This window comes from Arabidopsis thaliana, chromosome 3, assembly GCF_000001735.4.
Source record: "Arabidopsis thaliana chromosome 3, partial sequence".
NCBI classification, from domain to species: domain Eukaryota; kingdom Viridiplantae; phylum Streptophyta; class Magnoliopsida; order Brassicales; family Brassicaceae; genus Arabidopsis; species Arabidopsis thaliana.
Window position 1 is genome coordinate 15010253 of NC_003074.8, and position 19804 is coordinate 15030056.

A 19804-nucleotide genomic window follows, 5' to 3' on the forward strand; every position below is an offset into this window, starting at 1 on the left:
ACGCTATATTTTGTATTCCGCAATTAAAGGCTACGATCGATTAAATTGAAAAACTGTTATTATTGATTGATATTTACATTTACTCTTCATTATGTTCTTTCTAAATAATAATGAACTATTTCCATAATCCATGTAGACCGCAGGACAAGATGAAGTATTGTTGGTGATTGGCGAGTGGGTCAGGGTGGATAATCTAGCCTGGCAGTTTGAACCTAAGACTGTCGAAGGATCGTCATTCATCCGACTCAGAACTAACATGACGTATGAAGAGCTATCACAGAAGGTGAAAGATAAACTTGGCTTGCGTGCAAGAGGCATCACAGTTAAAATGGCATACCAATTTCCAGAGTGGATGACTATAGATAAAGGCAACGGTTCTCCACCTCAATACATCAGCGAAGATAGTGATGTTACAATGTTCATTCAAATGCAGCGGCATATAGAGGAGGTCAATCTATGTGTAATTGTCGTCCAACACATTATTCCAAGTTTTCCGGTTGATGTTGCGGACAAGAACTTCAATTCAGAGGACAGTGACGAGTTAGATTATGACTCAGAGGAGGAACTTCACCAATTTGCACTTGATAGTGCTGTGTTGGGGCCTACACTAGAGCCAACCGCTGCTACAACAGAGACAGAACAACACCGTAGTACCAGGCGAGAGCTGTTCCCTACAGGAGGAATCAGTATTAGAGAGCCTGAAGAATGCATCCGCCTTAAAGCCCTGACTGTCTCCCTACTGACAAAGGGAAAGGAATAATGGACCCAATTGGGAAGACAGGAAAGGCTGGTCCAAGCAGAGCAACGGTGACAGATAGCTCAACAGACAGTGATGATGACTTGCTCATTGTTCCATTCACACTGCCACCCAATCCACCAGCTATCACCATTCCAGAAAATGCTGACATCGAAGGCGCAGATTCCTCACGGGCAGCTGTGGGCACGCCTCATGGCAATCATGTTTCTCCTATTGTTAATGCTGTTGAAGAAACTGACCTTCAGCGTCAAAACATTCTGTTTTGGGGGCGGGCACAAGAGCTTTAAACACTATCCTATCCGATTTCAGTGATGACCCTATTCTTTTTTGGTAGTGACGCCCCACCAGTCTTTAACGATGGAAAAGGTGAAGGTATAACTTGCATTCCATATCTACATATAGATTTCGTTTGATGCTTATTTCAAAACTAATTTGGTTATGGATTAATTGGGAAAATAGAGTTCACACCTTATACTATTCTATTTATATTAATCGTGTACTATTTATATTACAGACTACACCCATGTCGCTGATGGATGTTCCTTTTATTTCAGGTGTGAACTCTGCTTTCTTTGACGTTAAATTCGAAGGAGATAAGCTGTTTGTTGGCAGAGTCTTTAAGTCAAAGTCTGACTGCAAGACTAAGATAGCTATACACGCCATCAACCGCAAGTTTCACTTCAGAACTGCGCGTTCTACTCCTAAGTTTATGGTTCTGAAATGCATTTCCAAGACCTGTCCATGGCGTGTATATGCATCTAAGGTTGATTCTTCTGACAGCTTTCAAGTTCGGCAGGCAAATCAGAGACACACATGCACGATTGATCAAAGGCGTAGATACCACCGGTTAGCAACCACTCAAGTGATAGGCGAGCTTATGCAATCTCGCTTTCTTGGTATTAAACGTGGTCCAAACGCTGCAGTGATTAGGACGTTCCTACTTGACGACTATCATGTTAGTATATCATATTAGAAAGCTTGGCGGGCTCGAGAGGTGGCAATGGAGAAGTCTTTGGGATCTATGGCCGGTAGCTATGCACTTATTCCAGCTTACGCTGGACTCCTTCAACAAGCAAACCCAGGCAGTCTCTGCTTTACAGAGTATGATGATGATCCTACTGGTCCACGCCGTTTCAAATATCAATTCATCGCATTCGCAGCATCAATTAAAGGGTACGCATTTATGCGCAAGGTCATTGTAGTTGATGGAACATTTATGAAGGGGCGATATGGTGGTTGTCTCATCTGAGCATGTTGCCAAGATAGGAATTTTCAGATCTTCCCACTGGCTTTTGGAATCGTTAACAGCGAGAATGATAGTGCATATGAATGGTTTTTTCAGCGGCTAAGCATTATAGCTCCAGACAATCCGGATTTAATGTTTATCTCTAACCGCCATGCAAGCATATACACAGGATTGAGTAAGGTTAGACACAACCATCCATCTCACGTTGCTTCATATAGTATACATATATCGATTTACTTAATCTGCCAATAAGCTGGTTCTATTTTGATTGGATAATGAATGATTTCCCTAATATTGTTGCAGGTCTATACGCAAGCCAACCTTGCTGCTTGCACGGTTCACCTTTGGCGCAATATCAGACATCTATATAAGCCAAAAAGCCTCTGCCGCCTAATGTCTCAAGCTGCACAAGCTTTCCATGTCACGGATTTCAATCGGATATTCCTGAAGATACAAAAATTGAACCCCGGATGTGCTGCATATTTAGTTGATTTGGGTAAGTGTTTTTCTCAGCTTACATATATTGTTATTAACGTGGCTGAGATGAAGTTTACTCCATAACCTCTGTACTTTGTAATTCGTATAGGGTTTTCAGAGTGGAGAAGAGTGCATTCCAAAGGCCGGCGTTTCAATATCATGGATAGTAACATATGTGAGTCTTGGAACAACGTTATCAGAGAGGCCCGCGAGTACCCGCTAAACTGCATGCTGGAGTACATAAGAACGACGTTGATGGATTGGTTTGCAACTAGAAGGGCTCAAGCCGAAGACTGCCCTACAACATTAGCTTCGAGAGTGCAGGAAAGAGTTGAGGAAAACTATCAATCAGCTATGTCAATGTCTGTTAAGCCTATCTGCAACTTTGAATTCCAAGTACAAGAACGGACAGGGGAATGTTTTATTGTCAAATTGGACGAGTCCACTTGTTCCTGTTTGGAATTTCAGGGGTTAGGGATCCCTTGTGCTCACGCAATAGCCGCTGCTGCAAGGTTTGGCGTTCCAACAGACTCGTTAGCAGCAAATGGATATTTTAATGAGTTAGTGAAGCTTAGTTATGAGGAGAAAATCTATCCTATTCACTTTGTTGGTGGAGAGGTCGCACCAGAAATTGCTGCAGGAACTACAGGAGAGCTGCAACCACCATTGGTTCGCTGGCCACCAGGGAGACAAAGGAAGATCAGAATCTTGTCTCGTGGTGAATTCAAGGCAAGTACCTATTAGTAAACATTACAATGTACTTCTTATCTATTAACAAGCTAATAGCCTATCTACTTTTAATATGCAGCGGAACAGGACAAGGTCCCAGAGGAGGTGTTCACGTTGTTGTGGTGTTGGACACAACAAGGCCTCGTGTCGTAATGCTATATAAGTCGTCAACTACTGCTATGGGGTGCTAATAGGTGTTATGAAGAAACTTTGTGGAGTGGGCTTAAATAATGGTTGTTCCCACATATCTTGCGGAAGCGGGTTTGTTTACTTCTACTAATGCAGGATTAAGTACATTTATTGAAATAGTTTGGTATACCCAACTTTGATGTATACCTTATTATTTTGATTTTTATGTACTACCTGTTCATCGTTATATTTGTATTGGTATCTCTAATCCCGATGTAATTAAGTAATGCCCTGTAACACCGCTTTTGAAATGTATATATATGAAACCCCGCTGTTTGTGTAATCACCCTTCTCTGCTTCTTTCAAGTGCAAAATCATCCATATCTTACTTACATACTATACAGTATAACGAATTACGAAAACTAAACCTTAATAATGAAGTGGGAACCCAAGCAATGATGCATCAGTAATTGTATACACAGATTTTTCCTGTAACATAATCAATGGGGTAAACCATAACAAACCAAAACCATCACTCTGCCTTTGGAGCCCAAGCAATGAGTTTGTTTACACGTTTGATGAAACTGTTGGCCGAATAACATATGTTTTACTTAGTTTCATTATGCTGTATGTTGGAGATGCAATTTCAGTCAATCGCGAGCTTCTACCTGCAAGCATCACGTTTATAAATGTTATGATTATATAGCCAAACGGGCATCGTGGATGGCAGCTTCGGCATAAATAGTTTTGCATGGTATCCTATTCTATTTACTACTTACTGTACTATTCCGAACCATATGCAAGATTCAAATAAAAAAAGCTCGTGTCGATATCCAAAGTATTCAACTAAAATTGTTTTCTTTTGATGTCATGTTTTCAGTATATATGTTGATATTACTCGTTAAGTTATAAGGATATGCAAGAACTTGACATTTCATTTATTAGTTGAATACTTTGGAGTTATAGGAGTTTGTAGTTGTAGGAGTTCAGCATATCTGTTATTGCATCACTGTAATATAACCCAACACACTAGGCTAATAGACTGAAACATTTCACTTCAAACATAAATATTCAAACATCACAGTTATTAGTTGAATTTCAATACAATTGGTCTCTGATTACAAAAGAAACTCCATGTTTGTTCAACATAAATTACACATCTACAAATCAAACACCACGTTCTGTTGGAGACAATGCATTGAAAGTTTCGATAGCGTACTGTTTAGCTGCATCTCGCATCTTCCCATCATCTAATTTCCCACAATACTCTAGAGCGTGTGCTCACGCACGGGTTAAGTTTGTCAATATTACATAAAGTTCAATACATATTGGTTGAAGTGTTAGTTTTGCAATTATAATTCTTTTGTTGGTCATATTTGCAAATTTCCCATATTTTTAGTCTAATTTCAGTTTTTAGTTTATTTCGGTTCGGTTTCATAGATTTCAAACGGTTTATAAATACATTTCGGTTCGATTACAGTTCAAATAATTCTATTTTTCCGGTTCAGGTTATTCTTTTTTCCGGAATGCGAAAAAAAGAATATCATTGTTTGCTCTCTCAATCTCAACAACAACACTTCTCTCACTCAATCGCTTTCTCTTTGAGACGTTTGTTTAGTTTCAACAAACAAATCAAAACACACAAAGTTTGTGTCTTCCCTTAAGATTCACTCAAATCTCGCAACACACACATTCAACAAATCCTGATTCATAACATCTCACCAAATCTCTCAAAAGATCTCCAAATCTAAAATGTTCTTCTTCTTCTTCTTCATCTGAATCCAAAACAACAATGGTGAGACGTTTCCTCTCTTCTCACAAATCTCTCATCACTGTTTTCTGGATCGCCACTTTCGCTTCCTTATTCATCTGGCAATTCGGCGGCGTTTCCACAAATCTCTACTCCGGTTTCTCCCTTTTCTGGTCGTCGTCTTCAACAACCACCACCGTCTTCTCCGGTGGATTCCCCAAGCTCAGACCTGTAGTTTTCAATCTAACAGACTTCGGTGCTGTCGGCGATGGTGTCACAATCAACACTGAAGCTTTCGAGAAAGCTATTTATAAGATCTCTAAGCTTGCTAAGAAAGGAGGTGGTCAACTTAATGTTCCTCCTGGTCGTTGGCTCACTGCTCCGTTTAATCTCACTAGTTATATGACTCTTTTCCTCTCTGAGAACGCTGAGATTCTTGCTCTTCAGGTTTTGTTTCCTCTGATTTGAAATTGTGATCTATGTGTTTGGGATCTGTTTAGGGTTTTGATGCAGAGTTTGTTATTTGGTTCACTATTGAATTAAGATTGGGTTTTGATGTTGAAACGTTTTTAGGATGAAAAGTATTGGTCTTTGCTTCCTCCTTTACCTTCATATGGATATGGAAGAGAGCATCATGGACCTCGTTATGGAAGTTTCATTCATGGACAGAATCTTAGAGATGTTGTTGTTACAGGTTAGTTGATTGGTTTGTGAATTTTGCTTCTGGGGACTATTCTTGTGTTTGCAATGTAACTCTTCTTGTGTTTGCATTGTCCTTGTTGAGCTTTTTAGGCAGTAGCTGAAATGAGGGCTTTTCATGTAGTAAGACTATTCAGAATGTTTAAGCTCTAGTTGTAAAGTTTTTATGTCTCTCTTAGCTGCTTGAATTGACTAAGTTTTGGTATTAGATGATCAAAGTTGAATTGACTCAACTTATGTGGCTAATAGTATTTTCTTTCTTTGCCAAACCTGGGAGTTTAATCTGTCAACTGTATGATTGATGGCTAATTGATGATGGAAAACAGGGAATAATGGTAGCATCAACGGGCAGGGACAAACGTGGTGGAAGAAGTATCGCCAAAAGCTGCTTAACCACACGAGAGGACCACTGGTGCAGATAATGTGGTCAAGTGACATTGTTTTTGCCAATATCACTTTGCGTGATTCTCCATTTTGGACGCTTCACCCATATGACTGCAAAAATGTCACAATCACCAATATGACCATTTTGGCGCCTGTGTTCGAAGCCCCAAACACTGATGGTATCGATCCGGGTAAGTAATTCTGACTTTGGCTGGATGTTGCAACTCAGATATTTAACAAAGGAATTAGATACCTAAGCTCATGTGATGCATATAATAACCGAACAGAAACAGTCAAGATGGCTAGAGCTAGTGTAATTAGTAGTGATACCTCTAGGCCTCTAAGCTATTAGATCAATGAAACAAAAGGGAGAAACAATCTTAGTTCCCTACCTGCAACTGGGATTCTAGCGACTAGTATATGTAGACTTCAGGAATTTCAGATGCTTAAGAGCGACACAGCTCCTTTCATTGTATCTGACCATTGCATATAACCATATGGTACCTAATGGTACATAACATATAACCTTATTGATAAAAATCAGGTCAGAGTATGGGCTTGGGCGATCTGTAAACATTACTTGGCTTTAATGGTGGCTAATATCTTTTTGTTGTGCATCAGATTCGTGTGAGGACATGTTAATCGAGAACTCTTACATCAGCGTTGGGGATGATGGAATCGCAATAAAGAGCGGTTGGGACCAGTATGGAACTACATATGGAAAACCTTCAAAGAACATACTCATCCGCAACCTCATCATCCGCTCCATGGTTAGGTAAGAGAGAATTGCTTTCCCTAATCAATGTTGATCTAATAATCAACGTGTACCTAAAGCCTCTGTGCAAAAACAGCGCTGGTATATCAATAGGAAGTGAGATGTCTGGTGGTGTCTCGAATATCACAGTCGAGAATATTCTGATTTGGAGCTCCCGGCGTGGAGTTAGGATTAAAACCGCACCAGGACGAGGTGGGTATGTCCGGGATATAACATTCCGGAATGTCACATTGGATGAGTTGAGAGTTGGTATTGTCATTAAAACAGACTACAACGAGCACCCAGATGGTGGATTCAATCCCCAAGCCTTTCCGATACTCGAGAACATAAACTACACTGGGATATACGGTCAGGGAGTGCGTGTACCAGTGCGTATCCAAGGAAGCAAAGAGATTCCTGTTAAAAATGTAACCTTCAGGGACATGTCAGTGGGGATAACATACAAGAAAAAGCACATATTCCAGTGTGCGTACGTGGAGGGGCGTGTGATAGGCACCATCTTCCCAGCTCCGTGTGATAACCTTGATCGGTATGATGAGCAGGAACGGTTGGTGAAGCAATCTGATTCCCAGAATGCAACAGATATAGACTACGAGATCTGACCAACAAGAGACTGGGTTTGGCCTCTGCAACAAATTTGTTTCGTTGGATTTTGTACATATACAGAGGAATCTGGAAAGCAAAGGAAATTATCGGTCAGTCAGATTAAATTGTATTTGCACTCTTAAAGAGGAATTTTTCCATTGATCAGTTTATGTTATTGGGTTCTTCTCTATCTACCTTTGTTATACACACATAAATGGGAATGGTGAGATTCGAAAATTACTGCTTTTGCGGCAAGCTGAGATATTGTATCATAAGTTCAATTTCGTAAATAAAATGCAGTCTTCTACGGACACATGATTCTGCAATGACCTGACCAGTCTAGTAGAGAAACAGAAAGTAACCAAGTTGATCAGATGATGATTTGGTGTTGGAAATACAGAAAAAATGGAAGATATGTGAGATTTGTTGTTCTCAGAGTTAGATGAGTTTTAAGAGGGTGTGGATCATGCAGCTTAAAGCATCACCGGTGACTGTAACGGCTAGCAGCTCGACTCTCGGGACTTTTAAAGTGGGGACACTTGGACAAAGTCACACCTCCATGGACTGATTGTCAAAGCATCTGTAGTGGTTGCTCCTATGGTACTTCAATTTGGTCATTCTTTGTTAACCTTTAGTAGTTTGGTGGTTTTTGGTTATGTCGTATGGTCACCTACAGGGTTATTGCATTTGGAACTTTTAACTTCGAAACTACATGTATCCTATATCCAAATGCTTTATCACTTTGTACTGAAATGCGTTCATGTGAGGTTATTTTTACTCATTTCCGCTCTTTTGCACCTAAGATGTGTTGAAAGTGGAAATGAGCTAAATCTTTGTTCAGATTATTCAACCGAATTAAGAAAGATTGACAAGTTAGCAATTAAGATAAACTCTTTTTTTTTTTCTTTTTTCAAAGAACAACTTTGAAAAGGAAACACCACCAAACGAAAACTAGTTGTAGATAAATCTCATAGTACTAGTGGCAGATGTGTAACCACCATCAACAACCAAGTTATGTCCGGTAATGAACCCCGACGATTCTTGGCTTGCAAGAAACAAAGCTGCTTGAGCTACGTCCTCCACAGTACCGGCTCTTCCGGTCAGCAAACTCCCTTTCTCAGCAATAATGTCGGTGACCTCAGCGACGTTGAGTTTGTCATGGTTAAGGAACTTACGGTACGCATTAACCAAGATGTCAGTGGGAACTCCATGAGGAGAGATGCTATTCACACGGATGCCGTGAGACCCAAGCTCGCACGCCGTTGTCCTCACCACCCCGTTGATGGCTCCTTTGGAGAGCGTATACGCATGTCCTCCAAGTCCTCCCATTAGCCCTGATGAGCTCGATGTGCATATTATCGAGCCTCCTCGTCCCCCTTCTCGGTTTTAGTTACATCATAACTAAACTTAGTTGTCTTATAATTAAAGTTGGAGCTTCGGAATTAAACACTATCTGAGGTAGTAATAATACATATATACCTTTGATCATGGCCTTAGCGGCATGTTTGATACCATGCAAAACACCATTGACATTAACCGAGACAAGTTTGTTAACCATGTCCACGTCCATCCCCATGATACTACCTTCGTTAAGCGACATCCCGGCATTGTTGAACATCACATCTAGTCTACCTTTACGTCTCATTGCTAGCTCCACTGCCGCCTCAACATCAGCCTCCTTCGATACGTCACAATGAACGTAACACCCACCGATCGATTCCGCCACAAGGATGCCTTCATTCTCAAGGATATCCGCGACTATCACATACGCGCCATTCTCTGTGAACAATCTCGCCGTGGCCGCTCCTATCCCTCTTGCTCCTCCGGTTATTATAGCTACCTTCTCGAATAATCTTTTGTCTGAGTTCGCCATTTTAGGTTTACTGTCTCTTGACGATCTTGTTGTTATAAAACCTTTAATGTGTCTTCTTGTTAGACATGCTCTTTACCTTTCCATCAACTACTTTAATTTCTTTCACTTGTTAGTTCATTCATCATCTTCACGTTAATACAAGTTTATTTTATGGTTAGTTTTTTTTTTACGAAAATAGAAAGAAGTAGAATTTTAATTATAGAATAAATTTTTCTTGTTTTTTATTGCTGCAATATTGTTGACGTGTGTGATTTATACCGAACATGATTTTGTTCTTTAGTCTCTTAAGATCAATATATGTGACGATTCATATTTCTTTCAAAAATATAACCATGCTATAATATATCATTCTTTCAATAGTTAATTTTTTTCTTACCAAGTATCTTTTTCTTACATATAATCCATAGATTATTTGAAGTTATTTTTTATTTATTTATCTGTAAAATCTTAAGATTGTATATATTTGGCCATTTCCATTTGGTTCAAGAAAAATTATATTATGCATTAGATCATTAAAAATTTGGTGACTAGACTATTTGACGGCTATACTCACCCGGAACTGTTAATTAAGTGGTAAAAATTCGTATCAATACCATCGTAAAAATTACAAAATTTGGTTTATCAAATACTAGGTTTGAATAGTGATAGAATGATAGTAGGTCAAAACAGTGCGTAAAAAATGAATTTGGTGGGACGATAACACAAACTGTAGTGAGTAAAATTGGGTGATATAATTGGAATAACCTACAAGATTAGTTAGGTGGTAAAATTCGGATCAATCCGTGGATATATGTAAATAATTTTTAAATTGTAAGAATTACAAAATTTGTTTTATTTAATACTAGGTTTGAATAGTGATAGAATGGTAGTAGATCAGACTATGCGTAAAAAAATAAATTTGGCAGATCAAGCACAGCAATTGTAATTAGTGAAAATTGGGTGGTATAAGCGGAATAACCCGAGCGAAAAAACACAACAAAAGTTGAACGACAACCATAGTTAGTTGGTGTGGTGAAGCAGTTAAAATATAATATATTTCTTTTGTATTGCTGATACTCAAATCTATATTATATAAAAGTTGAAGTTATTTGTTTCTAAAAGCGTCCACGTGGGATTTAAAACAACGAATCGAGAGCTGCAACATCCATAATTAACATATTTAGCATCTAATCTACATATACATTTTTGTAGTCATTTTAGCAAATAAATCCTCAAGTTGGAACTTATTTACAAGGAATGCCATTGACATTAATTATTATCAATTAATTAATATGCCTAATTATTATTATTTCCTTATCTAATATATCTCCATCCATTCTAATTACTTTTGAAAAGGAGAAATTTTAAAACTTTATTAATATTATACTTTATTAAAAATAAATATTATAGTTATTTAAAGTTTAGAAAATGTTTAGAATATTTAACGAAAAAACGTTTAGAATATATATAATATATAAAATCTATAAAATTAAATAACCATTTCAAAAGAAATCTTTTAAATTGATTTGAATTATTAATCTTTTAATAAAAAAATTATTAGAACAAAAACATAAAATAATGTTTAATTTTACAAAACTGGATTAGATGGGGGGACAAGTTTAGAATAGTATAATGTATGGATTTTATAACAATTAAATAACCATTTGAAAAAAAAAAAATTGAATTATATATCTGTTAAATTAAAGTATTATTAAAAAAACAAAAACAAAATGTTTAATTTCACTGAACGGGGTTAGATGGTAGGACGGGTTTGGGTCGACAGTAATACGAGACGGTATACCACGGGTGAAATCCATTACATATGTTTAGTTTCACTCAACGAGATTAGATGGTATGACGGGTTTGGGTTGATAAAAATACAAGACGGTATACTACGGGTGAAATCCTAGACATAACAATCAAAATACAATTATATTATCTTAAATACTAAACAAAAAAATATTATTAATCAAATAAATATAAGTTAAATTTAAATTATTTATTTATAATCTAGATTTTAACTTAATGAACTATACTTTAAAACTTAATGAACGTTATTGTTCATATATTTTAAAACAGTAAAAATCAAACATAATAATTGTATACTAAATAATATACAGATATAAGAGTTGTACATTCAGAAAATATAAAAAATTAAATTATATTTTTTTTTTAATCGACTAAACAAATTAAATTTTTATTCTTATAAGAACAAAATAGTCCCGCGTTGTACCGCGGGTTGAAATCTAGTTGATTAACATTTTTGAAAATAGTAATTACTTTCTTTTGTTTTTAAAAAGAAAAATAACAAATATTAAATTTAAACTTATAAAAAAGGAAGCTAAGTAATTATAATTATGTACTATTAAACCCTAACTTATAGGATTTTACACAACTAATTCAGAGCATCCACATCATAAATTTACATTTTTACTAGTACTATAAACCTCCAAACTAATTTTACTAACACTTTAAACCTCCAAATTACGAGAAAAGAGGCAAAGATTCCGGTTTTATAGGTTGCAAGAGGTTGGTTGGGACAAGTTGTGTGGTATTGTAAAACAATTTATTTTGAATGGTTATTCAGTAATTTTGACGAATGCAACATCAAATGCTTATATTGAGGAAGTGTCGAGGGCTTATAAATCTAAGGAAGTATAGGTGATGATAGGAGTTGAGGAACATACATGCAAGACCATGGAAGGAAGTTGTCTTGGGAAATATGTTTAGGTTAATACAGTGAAAATTGTTTACGTGAAATTGTAAGTGGATGCAGCTATGGTTAGTGACGTAAGTTATTACATGGTTCTTTTAAAAAACTTTTGTTGAATATACTTTAGTTAGATGATATCTAACAAGACAAAATGTATGGAAACTTGTGTTGAAATTGTGGAATACGTTGTTCTTCTTGGAGTACCAATTTCAATCAAGAACGAGAATCGGCAAGACGTAAAAAAAGGTGATAAATTTTAACTGATGAGAGTTCTCTTGCATTATGAACAATTAACGTCATAATCTAGGTAACAAAGAGAAATGTTTTCCATGTAAAAATGAAGGAGAAAAAGATAAATGTGGATAGATTTGCGACAAGAAATAGAGATATAAAGAGAAAACCATTTTCTTGATGAAGAAGAGGTCATATTGTGACACTATAAGATAAGCTTAAATAATTAGTTATGAGAAAAGGTGAGAAAACAGTTATGACATGAACTCCTTAAAGCAACATTTGGTTCATATATTTAGGAGTTTCTGGTATTAATATCTTTAAGTTGAATGGTGGATATACATTCAAACATTTTTTTGTATGTGTATTTTATCTAAGCTTCTTCAATCTGTTTGGAAAAGAAAAATCTTTTAAAGTTTTAAATATGACAGGCATCAAACAAACATCCAAACATAATTGGAATAATCTGAAATTTAGTAGGAGACGTGGAACTAAGTTTTGATATAAAGACATCAAATTTTGAGTTCAAAATGTTAAATAAACAACACTGGTCTAGTTTGTTTAATTTATTTAGAAGCTTATAGAACTATGTTGGGTTAAGGTTAGTATGTTTAAATTCATTCTTGTTTTCAACACATAATAACATATTTTTTATGAAGAAAAAGATGGAGAAGATGAGGAAGAAAATGATGAAGATGACGAGAAAGAGGAAGAAGAGGAGTTTAACAAAGAAGCGGATGGGGAAAGTAACGACGACATGACCATGAAAATTTGACAATAAAAATAATGAGAAGGAATATGAAGAATATACAAAGACATATGTTGGCAATGATTTGAATATGAGAAATGAGTTTTTTTTTTTAAATAGTAATCAAAAAAATTTAAAGACCAACAGTTATAACTATATAAGATAATAGTTAATAACTATCATCATTAAAATATAATATTAGCCAAAATATATCAACTAACTCCACGTGTAGCGTGGGTTTAAAACCTAGTCTATACTATATAAAAATTGAGGCTATTTGTTTATAAGAGTGTCCACATGAGATTTTAAACGACTAATTGAGAATAGCCACATCATCGGTTTACTTATTAAAATTCCACAAAGTTTCTATATTTTAGATTTTTGTAAAATGGAAAAAAGCAAAATATAAAAATAAAAGAAATATTTTAAAATATGGAAAATTTTCTCCAATAAATCCGTCCACCTCAATTAGCAGCCACCTCAATAATTAACATGTATGAAATTATTCTTATTTTCTATTTTTTTTTAGATTTTTGTAAAATAGAAAAAACCAAAATATGAAGTAAAGAATATTTAAAAATATGGATTTTTTCTAAATATTTTGTCACCAAATAATAAAAAAGTATTAAAATGAAATTAACTATTTTATTAAGTTTATAAACGAAAATAAATAATTGATTATCTATACTATTAATTGAGAATCACTTAAAAATAAATAATTTTATAAAGAGTAAAATATTATATAGAATGTCATTGATACTATTGGATTTAAAGAATAAACAAAAAAAATCATAAAAGGTTACATTAGACAATTACAAATTTGGATCCTGGGCTTTAGGTCGGATAAAGACGAGGTACGGTCCTGGACACGGATCCTAGAGTCGATTCATTTAGTTTATCATTAATTGTTTATTGTTCAGATATTAATGTTGTTTGCAGTTATTTCCTGAACCTCTTACATAAATATTTGCCCAAGATCTTAATTATCATTTAAAGATATTTCTACAACTAACTAATCTAATTACTTGCGATTACTAAATAGTAAATAAGTATACAACTAAATAAATCAACCAACATTCCAATTATTTTAAGAAACCTGCTAAAGAAATCAGAAAATATGAGGAGCACCTCCAAATTTGCAGTAACCGTATTCAATAAATATAGATCTCTACGATACAAAATTCAGTAATTATATTTACAAAATATAACAAATCGAGCATATACCTTAAAAATCTCTATTGGCAAATAAATTAGAAGATTTTGATTCCTTAAATCCTTTTTTTTTGGACAACAACTTGTTACATTCCATCAAGTAAAAACCCAAAGATCAAGACAAAGACGAAGGGATTCAGAGATCCCAAAGTTTAGTTTACAACAAAGAAGGGCATTCCCCAATGCCAACATAAAAAGATAAAAGGATAAACAAGGGTAATCGATAATACAATCTTGAGAGCTTTGAGCCACAAGCGGTGAGGCATGATGGTACATGTGAGGTCAAGAATTAGCGATAAATCGTCCAAGCGTGAAACACTGGAGGACCAAATAGCCATGGTCAATAGACAGTTTGACTTCAAAGAAGGCGTCAAAGTCTGGGATCTCGCCGGCACGAGGAGGACTACACCAGAAACGGCTTTGACAAGGTTTAGAGCTACGGAGATGATGCTCTGCTGAATGAGGTTGAAAGCTGTCATTGTCGTAGGGTTTGTGATGAGCATAGACAAGCCACAGTTGGTGGAGTTGGTACAGAGGACATGATAGTTAACGTTGTGAGAAAAACAGAGGTCAATGTAGAGATTCAAAGTCCTAGTAAACCGTAATAGAACAGGTGGGTCCTCTCTCACATGAAAACCACAAAGGTCATGGAGATTAAGGAATTCCACACAAAGTTTATAGTCGGTATACCTCCGGATGGGAAATTCAAACATGAGTTTCAAGTGTGTAATAAGATAGAAATCCTTGAGGTAGCGAAGACACACAACTAATGGGCAAAAGGGGCTGGATAAACATTGGTACTCACCACTACAAAGAGGTGGGAGCATAATGCCAATCTTTTTCCAGCAAATAAAACCATGATCTTTAAGTAAGGTTCTCACAAAACAAGAGATTAAGCACATAGAACCTTTTGCCGTAAAGGTAAAAAACACATGATCAGAAACCTAGCTGACTCTAAAGGCAGAGAGTTCTTGTACAACCAAAGCAACGAAGTCACATAACGTTCCAAAAGAAATCCCCAATCAATTGGTTTTAGTGAGCTACGTTTAAAACAAAGGTTCGACAAAGGAGAGATTAAAACAGACCTGGCCTTTAGTGGGTAATGGTTTGGGCCACCATCAAACGGAATGGGCTTTATGGGTCTTCACGGGCCAGATTGGGAGAGGCCCATCAGTTGAAACCCTAGGTTCCTTCTGATTGACACATATCGACTTGGAGAGCGGCGGCCGTCAGTGGGCTTCAAATGAGAGAGAATTAAAGGAGCATAGATCTCCGGTGAGGAAAATAAAGATATTTAGTTGGGTCTATATCTGGTGATATATCTCGTATTCGTTAGGGAGTTATAGTACCCGTCTTTATATCGTTTTTGTTGGCGTTTAAATTTGAATAAAGATTTCAATGACAAAAAAAGAGTTGGGTCTATATATTCCAAACAATCGAACGAATAAATCGATCGATTCCAAGAGTCTTATGAGTTGAGTCTATATATTTGGCCTAAACACAAATAATTTCTGATTCAGTTATGGTCCACTATATTAAAATTTGGGTCTAGCATTTTTAATAATTACCATTGGATAAAGTTATAACTTATAAACAAAAATTTAGGATTTACAAATAAATTATTTTACATTTTATTCCATAAAAATCATAGTCAATATTATAACTAAAACACACCAATTCTGCAACTGTACAAATTATTTATATATTATTTACCAGAACCAACAAAACTATCCAATCATTCTACAATAATAATTTATTAATTTTTAACTTGTATTCCTATTCAAAATGTATAACTAATCAAACAGAAATAGCAAATTTGTGTACCAAATTTTTTGAAACATATAATATAATTTTGTAATAAATTTCTAATATTATGGTTATATTCTATTACTAATTCCCATAAACAATAATTTCTTAAATACTACTTAAAAACAAAATGATTATACTTTTTTAAAAACATATTTCGTAAAATATAAAATCCCGCACGTATGTGCCGGGTCAAAATCTAGTTAATATATAAAAATAAAATACTAAATTTATTAGTACTTTATCTTTAATTACAATAACCATTTAATCACAATAACTATCTCAATATATAATATATATTTTTAACTGAAGAAATATCCTACAAAGGAATACCTCTTCTTCTTACGTGTTATTTACAATTTGTATATGGTTTTAATCTAATACTAGATTTTAACCCACGGTACATCGCATGACTATTTTGTTCTTTCAAAGATAAAAATTTGATTTGTTTAGTCGATTAAAAATATATATGATTTAATGTTTTGTATTTTATGAATGTACAACTCTTATATCTGTATATTATTTAGTATACAATTACTATGTTTGAGTTTTACTGTTTTTAAAATCTACTTAGCATTTTTGAAGTACAAAATAAGGATTTTTTCGGGTCGGTTTTTTTTGGGTTTTACCCGGTTTTTTCGGCCCATCTAATGAATTTACTCTCTTTTTGGCCCAAATACTGCCTTCCGCTACTTTCAATTTTTCCCGCTCCTGCAAACAAACAATGCAAGAATCTCAGCTTAATCATTCTTCTAATCAATGTGAATCATTAATATCATCAATTACGTGATTTCGTCAAAGAATATATAGTAAATCAGTCTTAATCACAGTAAGAATATATAGTAAATCAAGTTGTTAATATTATAACCTCCCAAAAACAGATACACCAGTATGCGCAATGTATTCACTATCATTGAAACTCGCTAAATTAAATTACTGAAATCAATGTTGTTACCAAGACAATCTAAAACGTATCTATTTAGTACAACATAAATGTCAATATCTACACATCATCTTCAATCATCTTTAACACGAAGATCTTTTTCAAGCCGGATTTCCAATTTCATATACTAGCAAAGACTATTATCAGTTTGATCCTCCAGATTTCGCCTACTCAATCTTTTAAAACCCTTACCAATCTCACACCACTATAAATATAGCATGTATCTCATCTATTTCTACACATTCCATTCTACCAAATATCACAAAATCTAGAAAAGAAGAAACTTGCTTACCAACTGAAATGGCTGCCTCTTTCGCATTTCTAAGAGATATTCGGCCTTACAAGACTTCATGGCGCATCCAAGTCAAGGTGTTTCACTCGTGGCGTCAATACACTAGCATGACTGGTGAAACCCTCGAGTTAGTCTTGGTAGATGCACATGTAAGTTTACAAAACATATTGTATTGACATGTGATTTTCGAATGCCATTCTAATTATATGGTTTCTGTTGTTAATAGGGAGTCAAGATTCATGCATCAGTTAAGAAGGACTTGGTGAGCAATTTTGTGAACAACTTGCTTTTGAATGAGTGGAGGTTTATAGAAACCTTTGCTCTTAACCATGCATCAGGTCAATTCCGACCTACTGGTCATCTATACAAGATGACTTTTGTCACTGGGACACAGGTCATACGGTGTGATTCTGTTAGTGACTCTAGCTACCTTTCATTAGCTACTTTCGCTAATATCTAGGCTGGTGACTCAAATCCGGCTATTTTAGTTGGTAAGCCTATGACCAGTAGTTAAATTTCATCCCTGTAAAATTCTTCTTTTCTATATTGTTTCATTGACTGTCAGTGTATTCTACTAGATGTTATGGGTCAAGTGGTTGATATTGGTGAGCTTGAGACTCTCGAGGCTAAAAACAAACCTACCATAAAGCTTGACTTTGAATTAAGGGACGACACGTAAGTCTATGTACCTATGTTTTTTATCCTCAAGAATGCAACTATTGTTTCAATCTCTCTAATATATTGTTTGGTTTAGTGATGAGCGAATGTCATGTACTTTGTGGGGAGCATTTGCTCAGAGTGTTTTTAGTGCATGCGAATTTGCTGATGGTCAAATGGTTATCTGTGTTCTGAGATTTGCAAAGATTAAGTCTTACAAAGGTACATGTCTGTTCTGAACTTTCTTGACATTACTCATTGATTCTAACAGTTATTACCATAATTAAATGTTCTACTTTTTGTGTTTGTAGGAGTTAGGAGTTTTTCTAACTCTTTTTATGCATCTCAAGTCCACATCAACCCGGATTTCCCTGAAGTTCAAGCTTTTGTTTCTCGGTCTATTTTTTTTGTTTATTTGTTTATTTGATAATGGTCTTTAACTCACTTTCCGTTTATATGTTATTTAACAGTTTACATGTTGATGGTCTTTCTCTCACTTTCCGTGAGTGTTCCAAAGTTTCACATGGTTACTGTGAAACAGGATGATGACTGTAAGCAATATGAGAGGAAGTCAATCCGTGATTTTCTTCATTCTATGGAGGTTTGAGTTCTTAATTTACATGTACTATAAATCATAATACCCTTTATTGATTTATATAAATTTATAATTTCATATTGGAAAGGTTAGGGTTGTCTGCACCATCTATGCTCTTGACACAGATTGGTCATGGTATTACTTTAGTTGTCGTAATTGCAACAAGAAAGTGACTCACATTCATGCTGGTGTTAACACAACTTCATTGAAGTCATCAAAACCAAGGTTTTGGTGTGATGTCTGCAAGAATGGAGTCACTAATGTGCAAGCCAAGTAAGTATACCTCACAGTTTATGTCCATTACTAACTCAACTAGAATGCACACATTAATTGACCCGCAAATAAACATATATAGTACATGCTTGATGTGAAAAATAGTCTATACTATAGAAAATTTGAGGTTATTTGCTTCTAAAGGCGTCCACATAGGATTTAAAACAACGAATTGTGCTTGGACATGTCATTAATTAGCATTTTTGGCCACTATGTTAAGTTACATTTTTAAATTTTAACAAATTTCTATATTAAAATATTTATGAAAAGGAAAAAAAAGATATGGAAATAAGAAAATGTACAATTCAATTACCACAATATAGAAATATTATTGTCATTATTAGTCTCATTATGTTAGCTTCCAAATAAATTAAGAAAAAATCTTAATTCTAAATTAATATAGATAATTAGAATTCAAATAAATGAAGAAATTTTCTACAAATTAAGAAAAAGATAGTGATAAACAACCAAGCCAAAGTTTTTTGAAAGTCTAAGAAAGTTAAAGTTTAAACGAAAAGGAAAAGCTTAATGACGTAAATGAAAACCTCTTCTTAACAAATAAAGAAACTAATAAAGTCTTAAATAATAAAGCAGTGGTGTCTATATAAATAAACATCTATAGACCATTTATAGTCGATTAAAGATTTTATTTTTGAAAGTTCAAACAAATAATTTATTTACTTAACTAACGTACCTTTCGACGAGCTTGAAAAATGCTTTTACTAATAAGAAAAGGAAGGAATTTTCAAAGAAAATATATGAAGTATGTGAAAAGTTTGGAATGTAGGACATATACTACTGAAACAAAATCATAAGAGGATGGAAATAAACACAGTAGGAAAGAAGTATGTGAATTTTTTTCACTAGTAGTCTAAGTGAAGAGGGATTAAGGTGTGTTTGGTCCATGAAGCGTTAAAGTTTGGAAGGACATGGTTTGATGATGGTGTTCAT

The 19804-nt window shown here is 34.9% G+C and overlaps 2 protein-coding genes and 2 pseudogenes across 4 annotated transcripts; 3 read left to right on the forward strand and 1 right to left on the reverse strand.

The window, feature by feature from the left end:
- Nucleotides 1–548: 548 nt before the first annotated feature.
- On the forward strand, nt 549–3255 carry AT3G42945 (annotated as a pseudogene; the record flags this gene model as incomplete). Its single annotated transcript has 1 exon — nt 549–3255.
- A 1578-nt stretch (nt 3256–4833) lies between these two features.
- AT3G42950 (Pectin lyase-like superfamily protein) lies at nt 4834–8401 on the forward strand. The gene is made up of 5 exons (NM_114163.4): nt 4834–5535; nt 5662–5782; nt 6114–6362; nt 6793–6946; nt 7023–8401. Exons 1-5 carry the CDS (start codon nt 5131–5133, stop codon nt 7546–7548), a joined length of 1455 nt encoding a protein of 484 aa, NP_189881.1. The 5' UTR covers nt 4834–5130; the 3' UTR covers nt 7549–8401.
- Nucleotides 8402–8442: 41 nt separating this feature from the next.
- Nucleotides 8443–9433, reverse strand: ATA1 (TAPETUM 1). The gene is made up of 2 exons (NM_114164.2): nt 9011–9433; nt 8443–8907 (listed from the first exon to the last, which is right to left on the reverse strand). The coding sequence occupies exons 1-2, from the start codon at nt 9402–9404 to the stop codon at nt 8483–8485; spliced, it is 819 nt and encodes a 272-aa protein (NP_189882.1). The 5' UTR covers nt 9405–9433; the 3' UTR covers nt 8443–8482.
- A 7903-nt stretch (nt 9434–17336) lies between these two features.
- On the forward strand, nt 17337–18857 carry AT3G42980 (annotated as a pseudogene; the record flags this gene model as incomplete). Its single annotated transcript has 7 exons — nt 17337–17477; nt 17555–17722; nt 17894–18003; nt 18083–18207; nt 18297–18381; nt 18493–18586; nt 18669–18857.
- Nucleotides 18858–19804: the final 947 nt, after the last annotated feature.